Source organism: Brienomyrus brachyistius, unplaced genomic scaffold (assembly GCF_023856365.1).
Source record: "Brienomyrus brachyistius isolate T26 unplaced genomic scaffold, BBRACH_0.4 scaffold27, whole genome shotgun sequence".
Classification (NCBI taxonomy): Eukaryota; Metazoa; Chordata; class Actinopteri; order Osteoglossiformes; family Mormyridae; genus Brienomyrus; species Brienomyrus brachyistius.
This window is the reverse complement of record NW_026042306.1, coordinates 2,277,477-2,303,763: the sequence shown is the minus strand read 5'-3', so window position 1 is coordinate 2,303,763 and position 26,287 is coordinate 2,277,477. Positions and strand designations below refer to the sequence as shown.

Sequence of the window (26,287 nt, the reverse complement as noted above, 5' to 3'; positions counted from 1 at the left end):
TTGATTCCATCACCCAAGAAACTGGAGCTAATAGAAAATAAACACACTTCACGCCAGACGTGGGTGTCCAGTTGCGGAAGAGTGAGGACTTGCCTGAGGCAGTGAGTCGAGACAACAGCTGAGGTCTCCAGTTAAAAGCATTACGGTCGGCTTCATCCTCCAACAAGCCGAAGATAGGTAAGTGCCTACCTGCCCCTTTTACCATGCTCTGCTCTTGACCAATACGTTTTACACACTAATCTTCTCTTTTCTATTCACTTTATGTCAAACAACACCTTGATACAACATGTAAACATAACATGGAATTTATACATACAGTACATACCATGGACAGCAACCATGTGCATTAAAATGTGTTTAAATATTTAATTGGATGCTATATATACAAAATTGTTTTTCCACATCGCTTTTTACTACTGTATTCACACAGAAAAAAAATTGTGGAAAATATCTAAACAAATGCCAAATGATGTCACATTTTTAAAATACAGATTCATGCATTAAGGGGGCAGGCCACCCCTTTATTTCATGCGCATTGAAAAAGTTTTCTAACAAACCAATTTTATTTAATCCCATTAATATTTCTTGTTAGAATGCATTGTTTTCTGACTGAAGAACCTTATACATGATTTTTGCTGTTTGTTGGGAGGTGTGTAAATAGCCTGCATCAATAAACTTCTATTAATAGAATGTCAAAGGCACTCACATATGGCGATCAAGTTTAGTATTTATGTATGTGGTAGATTATGACATATATTACACAGGAATAACAAAAAATATGAATGCATTTCTTATAACTATAAATGTAATCAGTTTCTTACATACCAAAATTTTATCCATTCCTCTACGCAATATTCCTTCACTTGTGTAATGTTGGAGGGGTTTCTTGTATTCTTTGTTTTGAGTAACTCAGTCATGGATTCTGTGTCATTACTATGATAAAAGACTCGCTTATGGTTCACCTTCAACATTTTCACACATGGCCTGATATTCTCCTCAAAGATATATGATGTTTAATTAACTGTTGACACTATGATGGCAAGTTGGCCAGGCCCTGAGGCAGCCAAGCAGCCCCAATCCTAAACATTCCCACCACCAAGCTTCACAGTTGGTATGAGGTTCTTTTTCTCAAATGTTGCCTTTTATTGCCAAACATGACATCTGGCATTGAGGCCAAATAACACCGTCTTTCACTCCTCTGAATGAGCACAGTGTTCCAGAAGTGTTGTCACTCTTGTTGGCATTTAATTTAAAACTTCAATCTTGCGGTGATAATCTGTTTTGAGATTAGAGATATCTTCCCTGCTGGCCTCCTATGCAGGTCAAATCTGTGGAATCTCTTTCTTATGGTTGACTCCTGCACTTTCACATGGACTCTGGCAAGAGCTGCCTATAGATCTCTTGATGATACCCTTGGGGTCTTTGAGACGTCCTCATACATCTTGTGCTCGGTTCTTGGGGTGACCTGAACAGATTGCCAGTCTATTTGAGGATTATTTTACAAATAGTGGAGTGACTGATTTCAATTAACTTGGAAATACCTATAAATCCTTGCCAGACTCATAAGCATCAACAACCTCTCTTCTGGGAGCCTTGTGCAGCAGTGTTGGCATGATGGCACCATGTACCCCAATGGCTATGACCAAACAAGACCAGGGGCACAAAACACCTTAAGTTTTCCCCATAAGTATGACGCTTTCTCCTAATGGCAATTTCTCCTAAACTGAGGGATTTATTTAAGGGTGTTGGACAGAATCCCTTAAAATGTTTCCTTAGTTCAGGAAAAATCTTAAGGGATTTACTGCATTGAAAGACATTTTACAGTAGTAAAACTGTACAGTGTCACACCTGCTTATGATTATTAGCAGAAATGTTGACAAAAATATAGCCTATAAAATATAGTGTATCCATATTTCTGCATCGGAAAAATTTGCTCAGTAAGTAATGTACTTCTATCTAATATTGCCGGTGCCCAGGGTGAAACTTGTCCGCACTAATTAGTAGGATATCATTACATCATTTTTTTATTCTGTGAAATCGAAAGATCGATCTGTTAAACAGATTTAATAATTTTAAACACATCACAGGACATATAAAAAGATTAATTGACTGTGGTTCAGGGAAAATCAATTGATCGTCATTAATCTTATTCATTGGGTACTCCCAGTCGCAGGACACTCTTATCAGGATTCGTTCATTTTCTTCATTTATGACTATTATTAAGTCATAGGTGCCTTATGTTTTTTCCTTACTTTGGTTGTTAAGGTCTTTTGTGCAACCATTAAGGGAATTTTAAAGAATTCCTTAAGTATATGACTATATATATTTATAGTTATATAAATTTAAATATAATTAAGTGAACATTCGTGACCCATCACCACGAAATGAGTCTTATGGGTGTATTTATACCAGTGCGATTTAAGACTCATTTCGTGGTGATGGGTCACATTTTAAGGAAACCTTAAGGAGAAGACTTAAGGGTGTTTTGTGCAACCGACTTTATTTAAGGAAAGCTTAACTTGGACTTTATGGAAAATCTTAACTTAAGGTGTTTTGTGCAACCGGCCCCAGTTGTTTATGTAAGGTGACATTGTCATTGTAACTGCCAGCAGTTAGTCTAATAATAATCTAATCATTTGCACCTGATTCGATGCACCTGTTTCTAATTTTTAGGTTACTGTAGTAATGATCGCCGTCAAGTGTGGAAATGGATAATTAAATATAAATTTGAAGTGTAAAATTTTAATATATATATATATATATATATATATATATATATATATATATATATATATATATATATATATATATATACATATATATACACACTAATTGAATGTCTGCTATTGCCATGTGTTTTGCTACATCTCTATGACCTTTCATAGCACAAGAGGACTATCAATGGCATCTGAAGACTACAGTGTTTACAGCGGATTGACGGAAGATGAGCTGATCTCATTGGCTGTTGAACGCAGCCTAACAGATGCCCATGTTTCTGTGGACTACGCTGGTCACAGTAAGACACCGATAGTACAGATGCAGTCAAGGCCACCTATTGCAGATTCCATTTCTGCACATCCACATGTTGCTCCACCAGCGGATGACACACCATGGTGAGCCTAGGTGGGCTGTGGTACATGAAGTACCAAAGGCCAATGTTTCATCTTACTCTGTCTTCAACTAGACATCTGTGCACTTTAACCTTGCATGGTACATGTAAGGATTAATTTATTTACTTATGCATAAATGCATAACTTTTTAACTGGGTGGAAACTTATTTGCTTAATGTAAGAATAATTATGATCATTATATATATTTGCATTACATTTACATATTTAGTACACACTTTTGTCCAAAGCAATGTACAACTCAGCCAAATAGCACATGACAAACATACGACTGTCAAGGAGCTAAATATGCATAAGTGTGGCTAAGCTGAGCTTCCAATGAATGCCCAGTTACAAGTTTATGCAGTATTGGAGCAGGAGCTACCCACCAGCTACACAAATAGACTTATAACTAATGACAAATCAGAATCTAATAAGACTATTTGATGGCCAGTACGTGCAACATTAGAGCATTCAAAGAACAATAAATAGTAGTGGAATTCATGGAACAGTCTTAAGGCGTTTCCTGAAGGTAAAGCAGGAGTTTGATGACCGGATATGGTTTGGTAGCTCATTCCACCACCAGGGAGCGACACTTCTCATGTGCTGGAGGGAACTCCCAGCAGCATTGATCTGCAGACTGTAGGAGGCAAGATGGGACATAGGTGTTCAGGAGTTTTTAAATGGAGATGGGTGCCTGTCCACTGACCTGTAAGCCAGCACCAAGGACTTGATGTGAGTTTCAGTAGGGAGGCACTGAAGAGATACAAGGAGTGGTGTGACATGAGACCATTTTGTCTGAATAAATTACAGACATATTGCTAGGTTTTGAATCATCTGCAGTAGCCTGATGGCACAACCTGGTAAACCTGTTAGTAGAGAGTTGTTAAGTCATGGGGTAACAAGTGCCTGAGCTAGAAGCTGAGCTGTTTCTTAATATAATCTTGCCATTTTCATTTGAAGGGCTGTTTTACAGTATGCCCATTTTCAACCATTTTCTGTAATTGCTTGTCCTACTCAGGGCCATGGGGGGTCCGGAGCCTATCATAGAGGCTACAGGCAGGAAACAACCCAGGATGGGTTCACTCACATGTGCACATATAACACACTAAAGGAAAAACTGGAAACGCATAATAGGTCCCATTTAACATAAACTGTATTACATGTATGATCAATTACCTGGGCCAAAAAAATGCATGACTAATGATAATTTCCCAATTCAGAGAACCAATTTATTAAAATTCTAGTGTATTATCATTCAATTCATATCCAAGTGAATTGGCTTATGAACATGATGTATGTCTCCTTGTAGCATCACTCTGAAAAATGCTCGTACAGACCCAGGTCCAGGAGCAAGAAAGTGCTATTCCTTCATCGACAGTGATGGCCAGCAGTATGCAGCTTGGAGGAGATACGATGGGTCAATGTTAGTCACCCTTGATCCGGAGGAGTAAGTGCCACTTCCGTCTGCTCTGATGCTAGATAAACCAGATGGCTTGTTATTTCAGTTCCATGCAGCATTTAGATATTGCTCCTGCTTATGCTCCACTTAAGAGGACCTCCTTCTTTTCACTTCTGGGGAAGCCTTTGCACTTAGTTCAAATATTTGGTAACACTTTATTTTAACTGCACCTTCATAATGCATTTGCAGAACATTCAGAAGCAGCATGTAAGTACCATAACATTGCAACATACCGATAACAGCTATAAAAAATTTATATATATACACAGACATACACACACACATACAGTCCCTGACAAAAGTCTTGTCGCTTGTGTACAAATTGACCTCAAGTGCCACTGAAATATATTTCTAATCAAGATTTTTTTACAAGAAATGGCTCATTTTATTCCCAACAGCTTTTGTAGTAATGTTTCAGTGCAAAACGAAACTGTCAAAAAGTATTCTAATATTGAAAGCTTGGTAAAGCCCATTGAATCAATTTTTTCAAAGACATAAGTGTTGTCGCCTTGTCATATGAGCTTCACCTGTGACTAATAATGGATCAATTAGGTCTCAGGTGTGTATAAAAAGAACCCCACTACACTAGACCTTCACATCAACTGCAACTAGACCTCTGCAAACATGCCTAAGATTCACCCTGAGACTAAAGTGTTGATCATCAAGAGGCTGAAGACCGGATCCACTGCTGATGTGGCAGACACCTTCAATGTGTCTCAGCGTCAAGTACAGAGGATAAAAAAAAAGATTTGAAGAGACTGGAGACATTTTTGACAAACCCAGGTCAGGCAGACCCCGCAAGACAACTGCTCGAGAGGACCGTTTCTTGGTTCGAAAATCCAAGGCCAGCCCATTTTCCACTGCAGCAGAGCTCCACGAGACCTGGTCACCTGAAGTCCCTGTGTCAACCAGAACAGTTTGTCGGATTCTGTCTCGAAATGGCCTCCATGGTCGAATCAGTGCCCAGAAGCCAGCACTAAACAAAAGACAATTGAAAAACCGTGTGGCATTTGCCAAGGCCCACAGCCTGCTAAAAGGATGGACGCTGGAAAAGTGGCAGTAGGTGGATTTTTCAGATGAATCTTCTGTTGAACTACACCACAGTCGCCACAAATATTGCAGGAGACCTACTGGAGCCCACATGGATCCGAGATTCACCCAGAAAAGAGTGAAGTTTGGTGGTGGAAAAATCATGGTCTGGGGTTACATCCAGTATGGGGGTGTGCGAGAGATCTGCAGGGTGGAAGGCAACATCAATAGTCTGACATTCCAAGAAATCTTAGCTACCTTTTATATTCCCAACGATAAAAGAGGCCAAATTCTGCAGCAGGATGGTGCTCCATCACATACTTCCATCTCCACATCAAAGTTTCTCAAGGCGAAGAAGATCAAGATGCTCCAGTATTGGCCAGCCCAGTCACCAGACATGAACATCATTGAGCATGTGTGGGGTAGGATGAAAGAGGAAGCATGGAAGATGAAACCTAAGAATATTGATGAACTCTGGGAGGCATGCAAGACTGCTTTCTTTGCTATTCCTGATGACTTCATCAATAAATTGTATGAATCCTTGCCAAACTGCATGGATGCAGTCCTTCAAGCTCATGGAAGTCATACAAGATATTAAATTTGGATCTCACAGCACCACTACTGAATTTGCTGACATATTTTTGTATTTGCAGTACATTTGGTCAATTTCTGTATAGGCGACAAAACTTTTGTCTTGCCAAAATTTGACCTTTCTGTCTTGATTAAATGATAAATCTTTTTTCAGTGAAACTACTTCATTTCAATGCATTAAACATCATTTGGTAGGGTTTTAGCTTTTCATATGAGCTATTTGTAACATCAATTGATTAATTAAAAGTCAGGTTAATAGCAGGTGTTTCTACAAAATAGATAAGCGACAAGACTTTTGTCAGGGACTGTATATATATATATATATATATATATATATAATGTGTATGTGATGAATTTTATACAATTATGACTATGGTGCTTGTTGTTCTCATGTAATGTTTGTCACTATGGTTTTTCTCGATTGCTTTGGCACATTTCATGTCACATAATTAACATTCTCAAAAATATAGCAACATTTCTCAAAACAGTTCATACATATATCACAACATTATGGTTTATAGCTACAAAAGCCTGTAACCTATCCAAAACTATTAACTCAAATCAAAGAGCTTTGATGTACTGTCAAAATGTGTGTATGCTTCCCAGCAGGGGTGTAAGAGGGGGCAGGTGCCACCCCCTACTGTATGTCTTGTCCGCCCCAACTGCCCCCCCTTTTCAGTTGCTAAAACTGTTGTCATAGAAACGTGATCGGCACTACATCCATAAGCTGCTCAAATCACTGAAACAAACAGGACATGGAGAGAGATCTACTGTAGCTGTAAATTCAATCTTAGGTCCCGCAAAAACTTTGCTATGGCACTGCGCTAAAACACGCAAGACACAGAGAGCTGACAGCGTGAGCCTGCCTGCATGCAGGGTCAGAGGAGAGGAGCCACTGAACTGCACAGCATCCGAGCTTCGCCGTTTTAAGTTCAGTCAGATACATGAATATAAGTCAAATTAGTAATGACTGTAATGTTTGCTATATTACAGTTTTTCTCCATTGGTTTGACTCATTTCTTGAAACAGAAATGACATTCTCAAAATAACATGGACAAATCTCCAAACCACCTTGCAATTGTTCACAACAGAATGGCATTTCTCATTGATTTCATCAAATTGCAAATGTCTTAGTACATGTCTCAAGTGTCTCAGTGCATCTTTACAAACGGTTATGTACAAGTAGCCTACAGTTCGCACAATGAGCTCACATTTAGCACATTTTCCAAATAAATAGATCTTGCTGATCTAAACTGATTAGTTGATTCTCAGTCTAATGGTTATTCTCTCCAAAACATGTCAGTATGATTTCATTGTGTAAGTCGTCATATGCACAATAGTCTGTTCAATTGTCAAAATTAGTCAAGAACATAATACCATGAAGACCATAATTGAATTCCTTGGAACGTTTGATAAATTCATGACAGTATTTGACAGTCAGGTGAAATTAGAACTTGACTAATGAAGGAGGAGTTTCCCACATCTCAGATGACCAACCAAACAGTTTGTTTAGTTACCTGACAGGTGCTGTCTATGGTTGTGAATGCTGGCAAACATGTATGTATAGAAGGTGTGCATGTGTGAGTGAATGGTGTGTGAGTGTGCCCTGTGATGGGCTGGCCCCCCATCCAGGGTTGTTCCCTGCCTCGTGCCCATTGCTTCCGAGATATGCTCCGAACCCCCCACAACCCAGTAGGATATGCGGTTTGGAAGATGGATGGATGTATGTACAGAGCTTGGCCAGGGCTAGTACCATTTGCAGTATGAACATGGAGGTACCTCGGCAAGTAAATGAACAAGGGCAACTTCCTGCTCGAGGAAGAGGAAGAGGAGGAGGAAGAAGAGGAGGAGGAGTGAGGATGCGTGGTGGTGGAATGGGGGAAGAGGCCGAGGAGCACGAAGACACCATGATGTCCTCGATTAAATTCGGGCCACAGTTATAGACCATGTTGTCAACCATGGCCTCACAATGGCAGAGGCAGGTCGCCGAATGCAGCCTAATGTGCCTCATTCTACAATCTCCCCCATCATCCATACATTTCGCAAGGAAAACAGGTATGTACTCAGTCAATGATGGAATTATTGTATAGGAGACATTACAGTATACAGTACTGTGCATACTGTAAAGCAAGACATGTATAAACTATTCATTCCATGTGTGTGTGTGTGTAGGCCTACAGTACTGTAATTTCTTACCTCAATGTGATGTTACAGTATGATACTATGAAATGGAATTATTGATACAGTTTAGAGTAGTATTCCAGTCACTGGGCAGTGATGCATTACACCTGTAAGTAAAACAGCAATACAATTACATTGGTAACTCATTCTATAACAAATACATAAGGCATACATTACAAATTGTCATACAGTGTTGCCCTTTGACTTCTATGTCTAGGATTGGATGACAACCTCACATGGGTGGCAGAGGAAAACTTCTCAATGAATGACAAGAACAAGAGATCTGTAACATGGTGATTGCAAATAATGCTACCACACTGAGACAGATCCGTGATGCAATCCTTAAAAACAATGACAAATTCCAAAATGTCAACTATCAGTATCTCCACAATAGACCGGGTACTGAAGAAGCATCAGATGACCATGAAGCAGATTTACAGGGTACAATTTGAGAGGAACACTGACAGAGTGAAAGAGCTGCAGTACCAGTATTTCTTCAGTATTTCTCCTTCCTCTTTGTGTCAAATATTCCCTGCAGTACATCTGCATAGGCCTGTACCCCAGGTTTGGAACCACTGGAGTAGTGGCCATTAGTAGGCTATATTGAACTTGTGGAGGAGAACATAAAACAATCCTATGTAATTCCTATTACTGTTGTGTATGACTCCTCTATATGACTGATTAGATTTTTTACTCTATTATAGAGAATAATGGCACTAGAAGGGAATGAAACACCTCACATCCTGGTGTTGGCTGGTTTCAACCTGGCCAAAGGCCGCAGAAGTGGCCGTAACATCATTGGTCAGTGGGCCACGGTGGATGTCCCAGGCCAACAAGGCAGCAATTTAACAATATGTGTTGCCATATCTGAGAATGGTGCGGCCACACACATCCCCAGTTTAGGCCCATACAACACTCAAAAGCTCCTCATTTTCTTGGACCGTCTTTATACTGATCTGGTCCCAGAAAATGAGACAGGTCTCGAAGGGTCTCACCTACCACACTATGTGATCGTGTGGGACAATGTGAATTTCCACCGTGGCCCGCTCATCAGGGCCTGGTTCACTACCCACGGACGCTCATGGAGCTACTACCACCATACTCTCCTTTCCTCAATCCGATTGAGTTTTTTTTCGCTTGGAGGTGGAGAGTGTATGAACATCGGGCTGAAGACCAGAGGTCCCTGCTCCATGCAATGGATGCTGCATGTGAGGACATCACAGGGGATCAGTGTAGGGGATGATTGAGACATTCGCACCGTTTCTTTCCTCATTGCATCACAAGGGAAAATATCCGTTGTGATGTGTACGAAAATCTATGGGCAAACAGAGCAGAACGATGAGGATGGTGGCCAGGAGAGGGAGGGTGACGACAGCGACCAGTGAAAGTCTTACTGTAGTTGTGAAACTTTATTTACAGCACTGTAGGCTAAATATAATTTTTGTTTTTAGTTTGTGTTTATATTTTGTACATATACAGAATAATGTATACATTTTCTTTTTATGTACACTGATGTATGGAAGTTACTTTATGTGTGTAAATAAAAATGGTTACAATTTCCTTGGCAGTATGAGTTCAAAGTGTGTGATGTCAAACTTTGGAGGCTGCTCTTACTATAAAATCCTTTTTTTCAGTTTTATACATAATTGTATTCTGTTAGCTAGACCTCTGCCGTAGTGACGAAACATCTATGCATTTTGACTTGCAGTGCTTACACAATGCCAAAGGGACGATGTATTTTGGGGGCACTGACTATTTATATGAGAAAGGAATTTAGTTTTGACACATGGGTAAACTGTTTATGGAGAGATGTGAGCTTTTTAGGTGAACCATGGTATTTGGGAAAAGCACTAAGTGAATGCAAATGAGACATAACAATTGAGAAAGATCTTTGAAATTTTGATGGTACTGACTCTTTATATGGGAAAGGAATCTAGTTTTGAAGCATGTGTGATCAGTTTTGGGAGAGATATGAACTTTTGCTAGTTAGCTGTAATGTTGCGCAGAACTGCAAGACTGATCTTATAGTTTTAAGAATGTAATTTCTGTTTCAAGAAATTAGCCAAACCAATGGAGAAAAACTGCAACAAAGCATGACTTGTATGCCAATGGAAATTCAGCAGTTAGAGTCCGTTACTGTAATGCTAGCTAAAAGTAGGCTGAAGCCACTCGATAAATGGAGTTCAAAGACGTGATTTCTAGGAGAATTTTAGATTTTATGAGCCAGCTTTCGTTTCAGTGAAGACAAAAAGAGCTGCAAAACACTGGTATATTTAAATCTATAACATTTAAGTAGTGGGTTGTCAGTGGGGACTGTAAGGTGTGAGTGCAGCTTTTTCTAGGGCTGCTGCGATTAGTCGATGTAGACGATGATGTCGATGCTGAAAATGTGTCGACATCGATATTTTAAAATGACGCATCATTTTACATTTTTTTTTTATAAAATTACCTTTTGATTTATACTTCAATTCATTATACCAGTTGTTTTCCTATAATATCACTATGTTAGTATGGGAGTAGGTCAAATTAGCACGAAACAAAAAGGTGGTTTTACGCTGCGCAGTTTCGATGACATACTGAGGCGGTACTAGCACTATGCATGAGATACCTAAGAGAAAGTGCACAAGCGCTATTCTAAACTGGCAAACCACCGTGTTGTCTATTCCATCCATCCATCCATCCATCCATCCATTTTCCAAACCGCTTATCCTACTGGGTCTGTTGGAGTACGCCGACTCCATCGGGTTCGTAGATGAGAAGAGATCACCCGGAGGCGTGGATGAATTGTCCAATAACCTTTTATTCCAATAACCTTTTATTCCATTTTTTATTCCATCAGATCGATCTGGGAAGTCTGTAATACATCGTATCCCAACAGAGTTCGACTTCCTTACTATTCATGTGTGTCTTATACCCTTCTACAAGCAGCCCCCGCCCCTGTCTGTACTTTTCCACTTTCTGGCAATTTCGCCTTATCTGGTACAACATGTTGTTCAGTACGTTATTCTAGCAGCTGCTATGCCTAGCATAGGCTGAGGCTGATGTGGTACAAAGCCTAGCTAAGCTCAAAATAAATAAATCACAGGGCCCTGATGGCATCTTTACCTATAGTTTTAAAAGAGATGAGGGATAATATTAGCCAACCTTTAACTTTACTATTCTAGAAATCCTTATTTGCTGGTATGGTACCTTATGATTGGAAGCATGGCAATATAACGCCCGTATTCAAAAAAGGGGATAGAAGTAATCCAGCAAACTATAGGTCAATCAGTATAACTTGCTGATCGTGTGGGACAATGTGAATTTCCACCGTGGCCCGCTCATCAGGGCCTGGTTCACTACCCACAGACGCTCATGGAGCTACTACCACCATACTCTCCTTTCCTCAATCCGACTGAGTTTTTTCCGCTTGGAGGTGGAGAGTGTATAATAAGGTAATGGAAGCTATAATCCAAGGAAAGGTAATGGAAGCTATAATCCAAGTGAAAATAGTAGATTGCCTGGATTCAAATAACTTTAAATATACAATATTTAAAAATATATAATTTTCAGGGATAGCCAACATGGATTTGAGGAAGCTACAAGAGAAATTTATCACAAAAGGCCTACAATGTGATCTACTTAGATTTCCAGAAGGCCTTTGATGTTGTCCCCCACAAGCGGCTCTTGCTTAAGCTCAAAGTTGCAGAGATTTTAGGAACTGTAGCAGCTTGGATCTACTGGTTAACAGACAGGAAGCAGCGAGTAGTTATTAGAGGCACAATGTCACAGTCAGCCTGCGTTCATAGTGGTGTACCACAGGGTTCAATTTTAGGACCACTGTTGTTCCTAATTTACATTAATGATATTGACACCAATACATATAGTAAACAGGTTAGATTTGCAGACGACACCAAGGTGGGTGGTGTAGCAGATATTGAATTAGCAGCACAGTGGCTACAACGGGATTTTGATTTAATTAGCGACTGGACTGATTTCTGAGTGGATGAAATTTAATGTAGATAAATGTAAGGTAATCCATGCAGGGAGCAGAAATATAAAGTAAAGATATTTTATGGGTTCCACTGAATTAATGGTAACTGATTATGAGAAATGTCCTTAAAAAGGACATTGTGGAATTAGAAAAGGTGCAGCGTAGGGCCACAAAAATGATTCCTGGTCTTAGAGGAATGTCATACGAGGAACGGATACTTGAGCTAAATCTGTTCAGTCTCAAGCAAAGGAGACTGAGGGGAGACATGATCCAGGTATATAAGATTCTAACAGGTTTGGATGCTGTTCAACCAAATAGTTACTTCAGCATTAGTTCAAATACACGAACTCGTGGCCATAGGTGGAAATTAGTGGGAGAACATTTCAAACTGGATTTAAGGAAGCACTTCTTTACACAGCGCGTAGTCAGAGTATGGAATAGTCTTCCGGATAACGTAGTGCAAGCTGAATCCTTGGGTTCCTTTAAATCAGAGCTAGATAAGATTTTAACAACTCTGAGCTATTAGTTAAGTTCTCCCCAAGCGAGCTTGATGGGCCGAATGGCCTCCTCTCATTTGTATAGTTCTTATGTTCTTATGTTCTTAAATACCTCGGTGTGTATATTGATGCTTCCATGTCCCACTCTGGCCAGTGTGGGGAAGCAATAAAAAAAGTCCAATAGGATGTTGGGTTACATCTGTAGGTGTGTGGAGTTTAAGTTAAGGGAAGTGATGCTACGATTAAATTCCTTGGTAAGACCCCTCCTAGAATATTGTGTGCAGGATTCGTCACCATACCTTAAAAAGGACATTGCTGCCTTGGAAAGGGTTCATCATAGGGCTACAAGAATGATTCCTAGTCTTAGAGGAATGTCTTATGAGTAGAGGTTAGCTGAGCTTAATCTGTTTAGCCTCGAGCAAAGGAAACTAAGGGGGGACATGATCCAGGTATATAAGATTCTAAAAGGTCTGGATGCTGTTCAGCCAAATGGCTACTTCAAAATTAGTTTAAATACTTGAACTCGTGGCTATAAGTGGACACTAGCAGGAGAACATTTTAAAACAAATTTGAGAAAGAACTTCTTTACACAGCATGTAGTTAGAGTATGGAATAGTTTTCCTGTTAGTGTAGCGCAAGCTAAAAGCCTGGGTTCCTTTAATTCAGAGCTAGAAAAGATTTTAATAACTCTGAGCTATTAGTTAAGTTCTCCCCAAAGGAGCTTGATGGGCCGAATGGCCTCCTCTGGTAAATGTCTTATATTCTTATGAGTAAACCCAAATTTATGAAATAATATGGCTAATGTCATTTCATATAAAGGGCACTATTCGGTGCATGGACAGACAGACAGACAGACGACAGACAGACAGCCATTATTTATTCCAGAGGGAAAGCAGTATAATGCATGATGTAAGTGTCTTTTTTAGCAAGGGCCTAATGACATTTCCTGTCCAGTTCAGACTTAAGAGCTTTGCTTAATGGCCAAAAACACATGAGTATTCTGCTGAGGCTGAGCACGAACTGGCAAGTTTCTGATCACAGGCTTAGAGACTTAGTCTGCTGACCCATATTCTGTTCCTGGAAAAAAAAACCTTGGCCTAAAGTCAATGGTGCAGTATTTCACTGATATTTTAAGGGTATACTTTGGGACACACTTAAAGTGGAATTAAAGGGAGAAATTATTTCTTACTCTGCAATGATATGAAAGAAGAGTACAGGCCTCTCAAAATTTTGTGACATATTTATAGACAAAATCTTTGCCCCTTTCAAGTGAGGTCTCCAGAAAAATTGACATGCCCAGATTAAGTCTATTTCATTACTGTCACACCGGAGGCTCATAAAAACAGAGGATCCACATGGAGGAGACAGGAGGGGGGGTTATTAGGAAGTAAAGTCAACCAGAATTGGAATCAGCAAGTGATAATTGTAGTGGAGTTATGTTAGTGAAGTTGAAAGGTGGGGGATTCAGTCCTATGAAGACACATGAGACAAGGAACAAGAACACGGGCAGATCAGGCAGGCAGGCAGGCACAGGCAGGGCAGAAGCAGAAGAAGGGATGATGGGAGCAGGAGCAGGCAGGAGGAGAGGAGGCAGGGCAGGAGCAGAAGCAAGCAGGACCGGAGTAGACAAGGAAGGAGCAGACAGGATGACAGCAGGAAGGGCAGCGGTGGGAGCAGACAAGATGGGAGTAGGCAGAGTGGGGGCAGGCAGGGCAGGAGCAGACAGGGCAGGAGCAGACAGGATGAGAGCAGGAAGGGCAGCGGTGGGAGCAGACAAGATGGGAGTAGGCAGAGTGGGGGCAGGCAGGACCGGAGTAGACAAGGCAGGAGCAGACAGGATGAGAGCAGGAAGGGCAGCGGTGGGAGCAGACAAGATGGGAGTAGTCAGAGTGGGGGCAGGCAGGGCAGGAGCAGACAGGGCAGAAGCAGACAGGGCGGGAGCAGAAGCAGGCAGGGCAGGGACGGGAGGTGACAGGGTGGGAGCAGACAGAGCAGGAGCAAAACCATGCAGAATGGAGAGCAGAAGCAGGCAAGGTGGGGATGGGAGCAGACAGGGCAGAAGCAGAAAGTGCAGGGCTGGGAGTATACAGGGCAGGGGCAAAAGCAGGCAGGATGGGAGTATGATATTGGCTTGTCCAAATGTTGTGCAGAAAACTTTAAACGAGCTCTGAAGTGGTCATTGGCTCTTGAATTATTCAGATTATTCTTTTGACTCCTCTGTCAGAAATCTTGCGAGGAGATCATGATTATGGCCGGTTTATGGTGAAATGATGTTCTTTCCAATTACGGATTATGATCCCAACCGGTGTTCACTAGACATTCAGAAGTTTACAAATATATCTGTAGCCAAAGCCATCACTATGGTTTGCAACAATCAGGTTGCGAAGGTGAGCTCTTTGCTTCTACCCATTATGAGTTGCTTCTTGTGTGACACCTTGGTAATGACAATCCTTTTTAAAGGTTTTATGTGGCTTTCCATGCCTTTTTGCACCTTCTTTCTTCATGTATTCAATACTTATTCACTGTGTCATTTCACTTTATTACACATAACTTAATTTATGGACTTATTTGTTTTGAGTTTTTGTATGTGTGGATTACTTAGGTATTTACTGACATCTGGCGTAAATTTTATGTCAATAGCCGCATTAGAAATATATTTACTGAGAAAAACATTGATGCGTTCAATACTTATTTTCCATGCTCCATATGCAAATAGTTTTTTACAATTGTCATTATTTGGTGCAATTTTCAGTTGCTTTAGTCTTGTTGGTCAAAGTAGATTATGTAGTTTTCCACTGTAATAATTTTACACCTAAAACTACACTATATTGTCAAAAGTATTGGGACACATGCCTTTACACACACATGAACTTTAATGACATCCCATTCTTAATACATAGGCTTTAATATGGAGTTGGCCCACCTTTTGCAGCTATAACAGCTTAAACTCTTCTGGGAAAGGCTGTGATTATGGGAATTTCTGACCATTCTTCCAGAAGAGCATTTGTGAGATCAGGCTCCGATGTTGGTCAAGAAGGCCTGGCTCGCAGTCTCCGCACTAATTTGTCCCAAAGGTGTTATATTGGTTTGAAGTCAGGACTCTCTGCAGGCCAGTCAAGTTCCTCCACACCAGACTCACTCATCCATGTCCTTATGGACCTTGCTTTCTGCACTGATGCGCTGTCATGTTGGGACAGGAAGGGGCCATCCCCAAGCTGTTCCCACAAAGTTGGGAGCATGAAATTTTCCAAAATGGTTTTGAATGCTGCAATATTAAATGTTCCTTTCACTGGAACTAAGGGGCCTAGCTCAACCCCTGAAAAACAACCCCACACCATAATCCCCCCTCCACCAAACTTTACACTTGGAACAATGCAGTCAGGCAAGTACCGTTCTTCTAACAACCGGTAAAGCCCAGACTCTTCCATCGTATTGCCAGACAGAGAAGCGTGATTTGTCACTCCAGAGAACACGTCTCCACTGCTCTCATAGAGTCCATAGGCAGCATGCTTTACACCACTGCATCCGACGCTTTGCATTGCACTTGGCTTAGATGCAGCTGCTCGGCCATGGAAACCCATTCCATTAAGTTCTCTATGCACTGTTCTTGAGCTTATCTGAAGGCCACACAGAGTTTGGAAGTCTGTAGTTACTGACTCTGCAGACAGTTGGTGACTTCTGCACACTGTGCGTCTCAGCATGCGTTGTTCCCGCTCTGTGATTTGATGCGGCCTGCCACTTAGTGGCTGAGTTGCTGTTGTTCCCAGTTGCTTCCATTGTGTTATAATACCAATAACAGTTGACTGTAGAATATTAAGTAGCGAGAAAATTTCACGAATGGACTTATTGCACCGGTGGCATCTTATCATGGTACCATGCTTGAATTCGCTGAGTTCCTGAGAGTGGCTCATTCTTTCGTAAATGTTTACAGAAGCAGCCTGAATGCGTAGGTGCTTGATTTTATACACCTGTGGCTATGGAAACAATTGGAACATTTGTGCACGTTACAGGCTTTTGCAGTTAAACCACAGTGTCATGCTATACGCGTATACTGTTTTGAGAAATGCTCTTACAGTCTTAACAATGTTAAATATATTTCATGAAATGCTCCAAAGCAATTGAGAAAATCTGTAAATGAATGCAGATCTATTTTATAGGCCCTTAGATCCTGTTGTTAAAGCAATCAAGACCGGTGCTGTGAGTACTCTGATTGAGATGGCAAAGACTGGAATATGCCTGACAAAACAAAATAAGCAAGGCTGGATTTTTCTACATGAGGCTGCATACCGTGGCCAAACAGAATGCCTCAAGGTTTTGCTAAAACGTGAGTTCATCTCTGTACTTTTTAAATGCAGCAATATGTTTTTTTGGAGGTAAAGAATCAGTGACAAAATATCTCATTCCAAAAAGCACTTACCTGTATCATGTACGGCAAGAGATGCATGATGGTTACATGTCTGTGTATTCTGTGTTTCCCCATATGTAGTCGATCACAAGGTGATCAACGCTCGCACCTTCGAGGATGAGACACCTCTCTTCTTGGCTGTGTCTTTTGAGCATATAGCCTGTACCGAGTGGCTCCTGGAGAGTGGAGCAGATCCTGACATCAGCAATAAGGAGAAAGAAACTCCTCTCTACATAGGTACAATCAGACAGAAATCTTCACAATTTATTTCCTACTGGAAGTTACAGATCAATGTGGATATCAAGTTTAATTATTATAGGGATTTTTTTTTCTTGATGCAAGTTGGTCATAAAAACATTGAAATTTCTCATAAATGGAAAAACAGGGGGGCATGTGTGGCTCAGCCGACAAGGCCTACTGTATGTGCTTATGATAAGAAGCTTTCAGCTTGGCCTCAGCAAAGTAGTCACATGTCCGTGGGCCCTGGAGCAAAGCCCTTAGTCACCCACTTCCTGAGTGCTGCAGGGTGACTGACTCTTCACTGTGACCCCAAGATTGCTCTCACTTGAATATATTTCTCTGTGTCTAATGGGGAGCAAGATGGGGCACAGGGATTACAGTTTTTTTCAATTACTAAGATACATTCTGCAATACTGTAGTCACTTTCTCAAAACTCTTAACACAGTCTAGAATACCAACATGCAGCTTAGTCAAACGGTTAATCTCACCTCCAAAATACACTACAGCCATCAAAACAGTTAACCTATGTCTCACAATAGACTCATACCACCAAAACAGTAGCACTTAATTTCTTTCTGGGAGAACTCTACATCCACACACAAAAGAATGCCTTACAAAACACTAACAACAGACAGCATGGTGAGCTTTGAAGCAAAATTGAAAACACAGGTTGCAAAAGTTAAGCTCAGCCAGCAGACAGTAGTCATCATTTAAACACCATGACTCAAAACTAGCCACACATGTTTCTAAATAAGGGAAGAAGCCAAACTAAAACATAGAATACATTCCAGATGAGAGTGCAAGTACCACAGGTGAGTTACAAAGGCAGTAAACAGAGGATTCTTCCTGCATCACCCAGCAAGAAAGAGCATTTTCTGTGATGCAGACAAAGTACTCTGTCCTGACCCAGCCGTGAGACGTGATGATGAGGCAGAATGAATATTTTTCCTTTACTCAGGCTTGGCAGTTGCACAACATTTTACTGTAACATGCCTCATCTGGATTTTTTTTCTTTGTCCTTTACAGTAACTTTTTCGGAGTACTGAATGCTGCAAACATTACATAAGTTTGGCAAGCAGTGTTTGCTTTTGAGCAAAGGTAATACGGTTTTGGGAATATTGTCTGATTTTGCAAGATGAGTCAAAGGTATTGCGAGTGTAGCTTAAATTTTAGGGTTTGTGTTTAGTGTTTTGAGAAAGGGAGAGATTTTAGGAAATGTATTTTAGCAATTCAGAAACTGTTGTATAATTGTATACAAATATTTTTGGTAGACAAAGCTTTTTTTTTTTTTTACTATAGCCTTTTGCTTTCCAATTTTGCAGCTCAACCTGCATAAGACCACATCCACAGTAAATGTTTCTCAACTTATTTTCTCTTTTTGCTGTAGTGTGTAATGACTGCTCAGTAGTGTTTATGTACCAACTGGTTTGCTGTGTGATCTGTGTGATTTTTCTGCCTAGATGTCTAAACTGATTGCTAATTTCTGTCTCAGTGACCATGGCAATTCTGTTAGCCCATAATGTTTCACCCACATAGCCTGTGAAAGACAGAATCTGGACATTGTGCAGCTGATCCTGAAGTTCAAAGGCAAGGTGAATAAAATCTGCCAGCAGGGCTATACAGCTCTGCATGAAGCCGTGTGGCGTGACAACCTGGAGATCTGTCACGCTCTGCTGGAGGCCGGGGCCGACATCAGCATCCCCAACAAATATGGCATTACTCCTCTCTTTGCAGCTGCACAGGGAGGATGTGTCAATGTGTTGCGCTTCCTCATAAGGCATGGTAAATATACACTTCGATGCTAGTCCAGAATCTCTCCCGTTTGGCGAAGGAGCCCATTCATTGCGCGGTTTGTCATTGAGAGAGGAAGTCTCTTGTTTATCGTTCATTCTTTAGAGCTGTATAAATTCAGTTATAGGTTTACTTTCTAGTGAATCATATGCTTGTTTACAGCACACTCTTGCATGCCTCACTGGCTCTCACTGGCCATAGCTAAAGAGGGGGTGCACAGAGGGAAAAATCTTCTTTCAAGTTACATTTCTGAGGACAAGGAGAAGAACAAAAAAAAAATGCGTATACTTCCCCACAAACAAATTGTTCCCTATTATCACACCATTACTGTCTTTTTGTTTCAGGCGCGGATGTGAACAGCCAGGCAGCTGATGGAGCCACAGCTCTCTATGAGTCTAGCAAGAATGGCCATGAAGAGGTTGTGAAAATTTTGCTTTCACGAAATGCTAATGCTAACATATGTGCCAGAGGAGGACTGCTTCCACTGCATATTGCTGCCAAACGCGGAAATGAAAGGTACAGAGCCTAACCATATATTTGGAGTAAAATGTTTAGGAATAACACAAAATATATATATATAAATTAAAGTGCAACTGTTTTGGGAAGCACAGTAACTCGGTGAGTAGAACTAACACACAGGTTTACTGTTTCAGAGGTGGATTTTATTTCAACCAACCAGTTGAATATAATGAGTCACTCAACTGGTTGGTTGAAACAAAATCCTGGTTTGGATGTTTACTTTCTGGACCTGAAATGTCCGCTTCTGTACGGCTCTGAGTGAAGTGTGTATAGAGTTTGCCCTTTACAGTCAAATCTAGGATTAATGTAAACTTCATTACAGGAAATTAAACATAAGCTAAAAGAAATTTCTTGGCCTAGCAAAACAGAGCCCAATAGCAGATCAATAAATATCTCCTGAATGTCCAGATATCCCACCTCTCCTGCAACTTCTGAGAATCTGCTATAAATTGACAGCAGCTGCCTGACATATGTGAATGATGTGCAGTATCATAGTTTGGTAATCAGTTTTTTTGCTCTGTATGTTTTGCCACTAGCACCTCACCACCTATTTTGACATGTTACTTCTTTCATTCATTTCATGGCTGGGGTGTTCTCCCTCAGCCATTTCCCTGATATCAGTATGCCTATAGGCTTGTTCAAACTTACTGGTGAACCATCCACATTCCTGTATATTCATATGTCTTGCGTAAACTTTCCAGGCAACTGTACATTTTGATGCAAGGCCTGGGGTAGCGCTGTAGAGCAAAGCTGCTCTTAATTCACATCTATGAAGTTTGGTATGGATGTTATATTAAAAATAAGAATTTTCAAGTCATATGCTCCCTCACACATAGTCTCTGAACGCGACCTCGGCGACAAAAATGATGTCACCAGAGCTGTGTGTGGTGGTGCATTTGCATCTAGAATAAGTATGATAAGGTGGGATGTCTGAAGGTGTGTGTATGAAAGTGTGGCCCCTATGAGAATCATCTGGACATGACACTGGTCATTATTTAAAAGCTTGATTCCTCAGCCCCTCTCTTCTCCAACCAGAATTGTGTCCATGCTGATCCCGGTCACTAGCAAGGTCCTTGTGAGGCATAGTGGGATCAGTCCCCTTCACCTGGCTGCAGAACGCAACAGGAATGAGGTTCTAGAGACTCTCATAGAGGCAGGCTTTGATGTTAACGCCATGTTGTCCCACGACCGCTCCAAGATGTACGAGGACCGTCGCAGCACTGCACTCTACTATGTCATCTGCAACAACAACACTGAAGCTGCCACTATGCTCCTAGAAGCTGGTGCCAACCCCAACCTGGACACCTTTAACCCCTTGCTGATTGCCGTGCGTCAGGGCTGCATACGGACAGTCACTTTGCTGATAGAGCATGGGGCCAATGTCAATGCCTACATCCCCACCCACCCCACCTCCTTCCCTGCTGCGATTATGTTCTGCATGAAGTACCTGACCCTGCTCAAGTACCTGCTGGATAATGGATGTGATGCCCAGTCCTGCTTCCATTGTGAGTATGGCAGTGGCCCACATCCTCCGATCAAGACCTACCACAGACCCAGGGATGACATACGCTACAATGTTGATGTGCAGGACTACATTCCAGTGCAGGTAAGATCTCAGATTGCATGCTGTGCATGGCACAACTGCCCGTGTACAGATTCCATTCCAATAAAGATATGAATGAAAACATATGTACAGCACAGTGATGGAAATCATAATTATTGGCTATATTAGTCACAGAAGAAAAACTTAAACTTAACTTTGTTGAGAAAAGTTTTACACAGCCCAGATGCTCAAATTCATATAGCATATAATATGCATAAAAAAATGCATTAATATCAATTTCATATGCATACATACACACACATTTGAGTGCAAAAGTTGCATCCCCTTACTTTGAAAAGAGAAAAGGAATAAAACAAAGAAAATATTCATCAACACAATATTTAATGCATGGTTAGTTTTACAAATGTTCCTGCAACATCAAGTGTCACAAAATGACCAAAGAATACATACAGTAAAAACAAAGTGATACTGAAATAATGAAAATAGAATCAGTCCATAAGTTTGCATCCCCTGTTCTGTAATACATTGTATGTCCTCTCTTTTCCTTTATAACCTTCTCCAACCTCTTTGGGTAACTTCCGCGCAGCTTTTGTATCAGGGCGAATCAGTGCATCATTGCTTGTCATTGTAGCCTATTACATACTGTATGTTCCTACCCTCACATACAGTATGGTCACGAGCTATGGGTAGTGACCGAAAGAACGAGATCGCGAGTGCAAGCGGTCCAAATGAGTTTTCTCCGCAGGATGGCTGGGCTCTCCCTTAGAGACAGGGTGAGGAGCTCAGTCATTCGGGAGGGACTCAGAGTAGAGCCGCTGCTCCTCCGCATCGAGAGGAGCCAGATGAGGTGGCTCGGGCATCTGCTTAGGATGCCTCCCGGATGCCTCCCTGGTGAAATGTTCCGGGCATGTCCCACTGGGAGGAGGCCCCGGGGAAGACCCAGGACACGCTGGAGGGACTATGTCCCTCGGCTGGCCTGGAAACGTCTCGGGATCCCCCCAGAGGAGCTGGATGAAGTGGCCGGGGAGAGGGAAGTCTGGGTTTCTCTGCTGAGACTGCTGCCCCCGCGACCCGACCTCGTATTAAGCGGGAGATGATGGATGGCTTTAGGCAGTGTTGCCCTTTTTTGACCGATTAAGGATAAAATACATACAATGGGGAAAACTGACCTACAAGTTAGCAAGAAAGCCTCCTCCAATGGCCGACACAAAGCTAATGAAATACTAGCATAAGCTGGCTTTTTGACAGGTTAAATCGGTAGAAATATACCATGACACTATGAAGGTATCTGTGATGCTGTTTGTTAAGCTTAAGATTCCAATTACTACCTCAAACATGCAATATTAAAGTAGGATCTCTGAAACATGTTAACTTAGTGTAAGATTTCTTTACTCCGATTTGACAGAGCATGAACCTGACTGTTCTCTCATCGACTGGCCAGTGATCATCTTCGTCTTCCAAAGCAAACAGCGGAGAAATCAGCCACTGTTTCCACTTCCAAAGTCTAAAAACTCAACCTGTCAAGCAAGCAAGTGTTATGCAGATATGAGCATGTTGAGATGGTCTAGTGAGTACATAGAGAGGATGGGTTTTGAGACTAAATTAACACCGAGCAAGCGAGTGTTGTGCAGACACGAGCCCATAATGAGGATGGGTTTTCTAGTCGTGTGTTTTGAGACAAATTAAGCGCCATGTTTGCCTTTCCCCCTCAGTTCTGTGAGATAATTTCCACGCCTTCAGTGAGTCGCTGGGCAGGACCCATCATTGATGTCCTCCTGGATTATGTTGGCAATGTGCAGCTGTGTGCCAGGCTGATAGAGCATCTGGATAGCTATGAGGACTGGAGCGTTATCAAGGAGAAATCAAGTAAGCATGTCGAAATCACCCACCGTTTTATTATGTTTAAATCATTCATTAGGTCCTTGCAGAAACTGACATTTAACCACTTATAACACATTTGTCGCTTCTCACCAAACCAGCATATACCCCATGCCATTTATATACACTGCCGGACCAAAATAAGGTGAAGTCACCTGAATCTACCGAATGGCCAGGTTATTCCATCAATAAATCATTTCTTACCTAAAGGCATGGGCATATTCCAGGATGATAATGCCAAGTTTCAGGGGGATCAAACTGTTAAAGAAGGGTTTAGGGAGTTCAAGGAATCATTTTCACATGTGAATTGGGCAGCACAGAGTTTTGATCTTAACCCCACTGAAAGTCTTTCAGATGTGCTGAAGAACACTTTACAGAGTAGTTCAACTCACCTATTATAAATACAAGATCTTGAGAAATTAATGCAAATCTGGATGGAAAAAAAAAAAGTTTGAGATGTTGCATAAACACATGGAAACAATGCATTAATGAATGTGCACCGCATTCAACGTTAGGTGGGACCGCATTCAAAGGCGGTCCAACAAAATATTAAACAGTACGACTTGTTTTTCAGCCAGGCAGTGCGAAAATATATACACTTAGATACGGTGGCCAACAAGTGTCAATGCGCTGCAAATTCAGACAACGGTCACGAAACAGGTTGGCTCGGGCAGGCATCGGACATGGCATCATGCAGGTGGGGAACAGAGGATGGACGACCCTCTTGTGGCTCACGAGACAGAAGGTGTTCATTTAACAAAAACAGAAAACACTGGGAAACACTACTACAAAAACAAAAACAAAAAACCCATAAGGAGTCAAAATGGGCAGGCAGCCGGGCAATACATCATAAATCTAACAAACATACATTAAAGAAAGACCAATGACCCTAGGAAGAACAAAGCAGGATCAGGAACTTATATACAAAAACTAAACCGGATAACGACACAACAGGAGTGAGACAGACAATTAACCAATCTGGGAGGGGGCAGGGCAACGAGCAATCAGGTAAACACAGAAGGGCAGGCACAAGAACAGGCAACAGCTGAAACTAATAATTAAACTCAGGGAACTCTAACAAAGAAACAAAGAAACAGAATCTACACTAGGGGAATAACAAAAACGCAAGCACAGAGTACAAAACATGAAACTCATACGAATTAAACACTTGGGAACAAAATACAAAAACAGAGGAGGTGGAATTTGAACACAAGACAAAGGAGTTCACAGGCAAGTGCATGCTCAACAAGTTGAGCCACAGAGTGGGGCAACAGGAACTGACCCTGAGAACAACAGAAAGTCTGAAAACACATACAAAACAAAAAAATGCTGCAAGTCCACTCACAACCCAATGGAAGAGAGCCACAACAAAATGGTGTGAGCCAGAATGCAGCTGAAGTTTCAGGGGGCAGTGAAACAAACTGGCTGGGTGGTATATAAAAATTTTATGGTATATTGATATATTTTCAAAATGAGATTTAGGATGATACCTCATATACTTTTATTGAGTGTAAAAATTATTGTCCTATTCTGAATAGATATAAATTCCTTCCTTGTTGCAAACAATGCAAGAGCTGTGAATGATATGTTTGATTCCCAGAATTAACAGCTAAATTGAAACCATTCATTTAGCGACTCATGGGGAAATCTGATGGGTTATAATGACCCAAATACTGAGCAAGTTGTGTAAGCAGAGCAATCTGGTTATTAAAAACACACGTAAACACTTTAATCTGGTTATCACAGGTAAATGTAGTCATAATCAGTAAAAAAAAAAACAGAGATCTTGCTTAGTGACTTAGGAAACTGTATGTCCCTCATCTCCTTGGTATAGTCCATAGGGTTCGGTGATTAAAAACCATATCTTGGTATTTTTAGACAAAATAGTGATATTCAATATTTTATATGAAGTGTGCTAAATGGTCCGTTTTTAAACAAAACCACATGTGAGATATCATAAACAGTTTTATTAAAACAATATTTGGTTAAAATGAAATGCGAAAACAGGGCTTTAATTGCTGTTTGCAAAAATACAGCTATTCAGTACTTTTTCTTTATTCCAAACAGAATAAAGACAAAAAATAAATTGCCGATGGGTTGGCAATATGAGCAATTCAAAAATCTCCATTGTAAATTTCATATGTTAGTTTCATGTCATTTGAAATGAATTTGCACCATTTTTTACAAAAGGTAAGACTGAATGCACCTGAAAATATCAAATGGTATAACCACAAAAGAATGAGAAATATCAAATATTTGAGCCATCTACAGTTTATGTAAGTATACTCAAAAAAATAATTACTTCATTTTAATATGGCTGGGGAAATCATGCTCTGGACACATACAAATTTGGGTCCTCAAACACATGAAATAAATGTTTCTGAAGAATTGGCTTAACATTTAGTGTGTGAATGTGAAAAGGTGATGCATTCTGTATGCTTTATCTCTAATGTGAAAAATCAAAAGGAGTGTAATTCTCAAATTGGCATTAATAGGAAACAGCATAAGACTGATTATTTAAATAAGGATCAGTGTTTTCATGCTCAAACTCACCCTACTGTTTACAAACTCAGAAAGGTATGTGATATTTTCTGAATTTTGTGACTTTTCAGTTCTTCCACGACCCCTAATGCAATTATGCAGACTCAAGATTCTCAGTTTGTTAGGGGCGGAGAGGATGCAGCTCATGGATTCCTTGCCAATCCCTGGAAGACTATTAAAATTCCTGAGACATGAGGAGCGCTCATCACAGTTATGAAGTGAACAATCTGCCATTATTCCCCAACATTAAAGATACAAAATCACTGCTTGGATGGATGCTCTGTTTGCTATCTGTCAAGTAATTAACTTATTTATAATGTGTATATTTCTTCTCTTTCATTGTTGTATTTATTACTCATATATTGTCCATTCATATTTATATTGCACTGCTTTGTCCAGATTTGTCCTATTGTCCCCTGATGTACCTGTCTCCTCCCCTGCAATTGTGGGACAATAATTTCACTGTTTCCCTCCAAACATATGTGACAATAAAACTTTATTTGACTTTA

General features: G+C 40.8%; 1 protein-coding gene and 1 long non-coding RNA gene across 3 annotated transcripts; both read left to right on the top strand.

The window, feature by feature from the left end:
* Positions 1 to 22: 22 nt before the first annotated feature.
* LOC125720952 (ankyrin repeat and SOCS box protein 2-like) lies at positions 23 to 26,287 on the top strand. Of its 2 annotated transcripts, XM_048996862.1 has the most exons (10): positions 24 to 177; positions 2,886 to 3,113; positions 4,420 to 4,557; positions 16,998 to 17,164; positions 17,327 to 17,482; positions 19,022 to 19,267; positions 19,621 to 19,792; positions 20,831 to 21,401; positions 23,072 to 23,225; positions 25,850 to 26,287. In XM_048996862.1, exons 2-10 carry the CDS (start codon positions 2,902 to 2,904, stop codon positions 25,993 to 25,995), a joined length of 1,962 nt encoding a protein of 653 aa, XP_048852819.1. In that variant the 5' UTR covers positions 24 to 177; positions 2,886 to 2,901; the 3' UTR covers positions 25,996 to 26,287. The 2 variants fall into 2 exon arrangements, with proteins under 2 accessions (XP_048852820.1, XP_048852819.1); XM_048996863.1 differs by lacking the exon at positions 25,850 to 26,287 and having other exon boundaries at positions 23 to 177; positions 22,105 to 23,214.
* On the top strand, positions 4,769 to 9,937 carry LOC125720968 (uncharacterized). The gene is made up of 2 exons (XR_007385630.1): positions 4,769 to 8,244; positions 8,588 to 9,937. It is a non-coding gene; the product is annotated as an uncharacterized LOC125720968 (long non-coding RNA).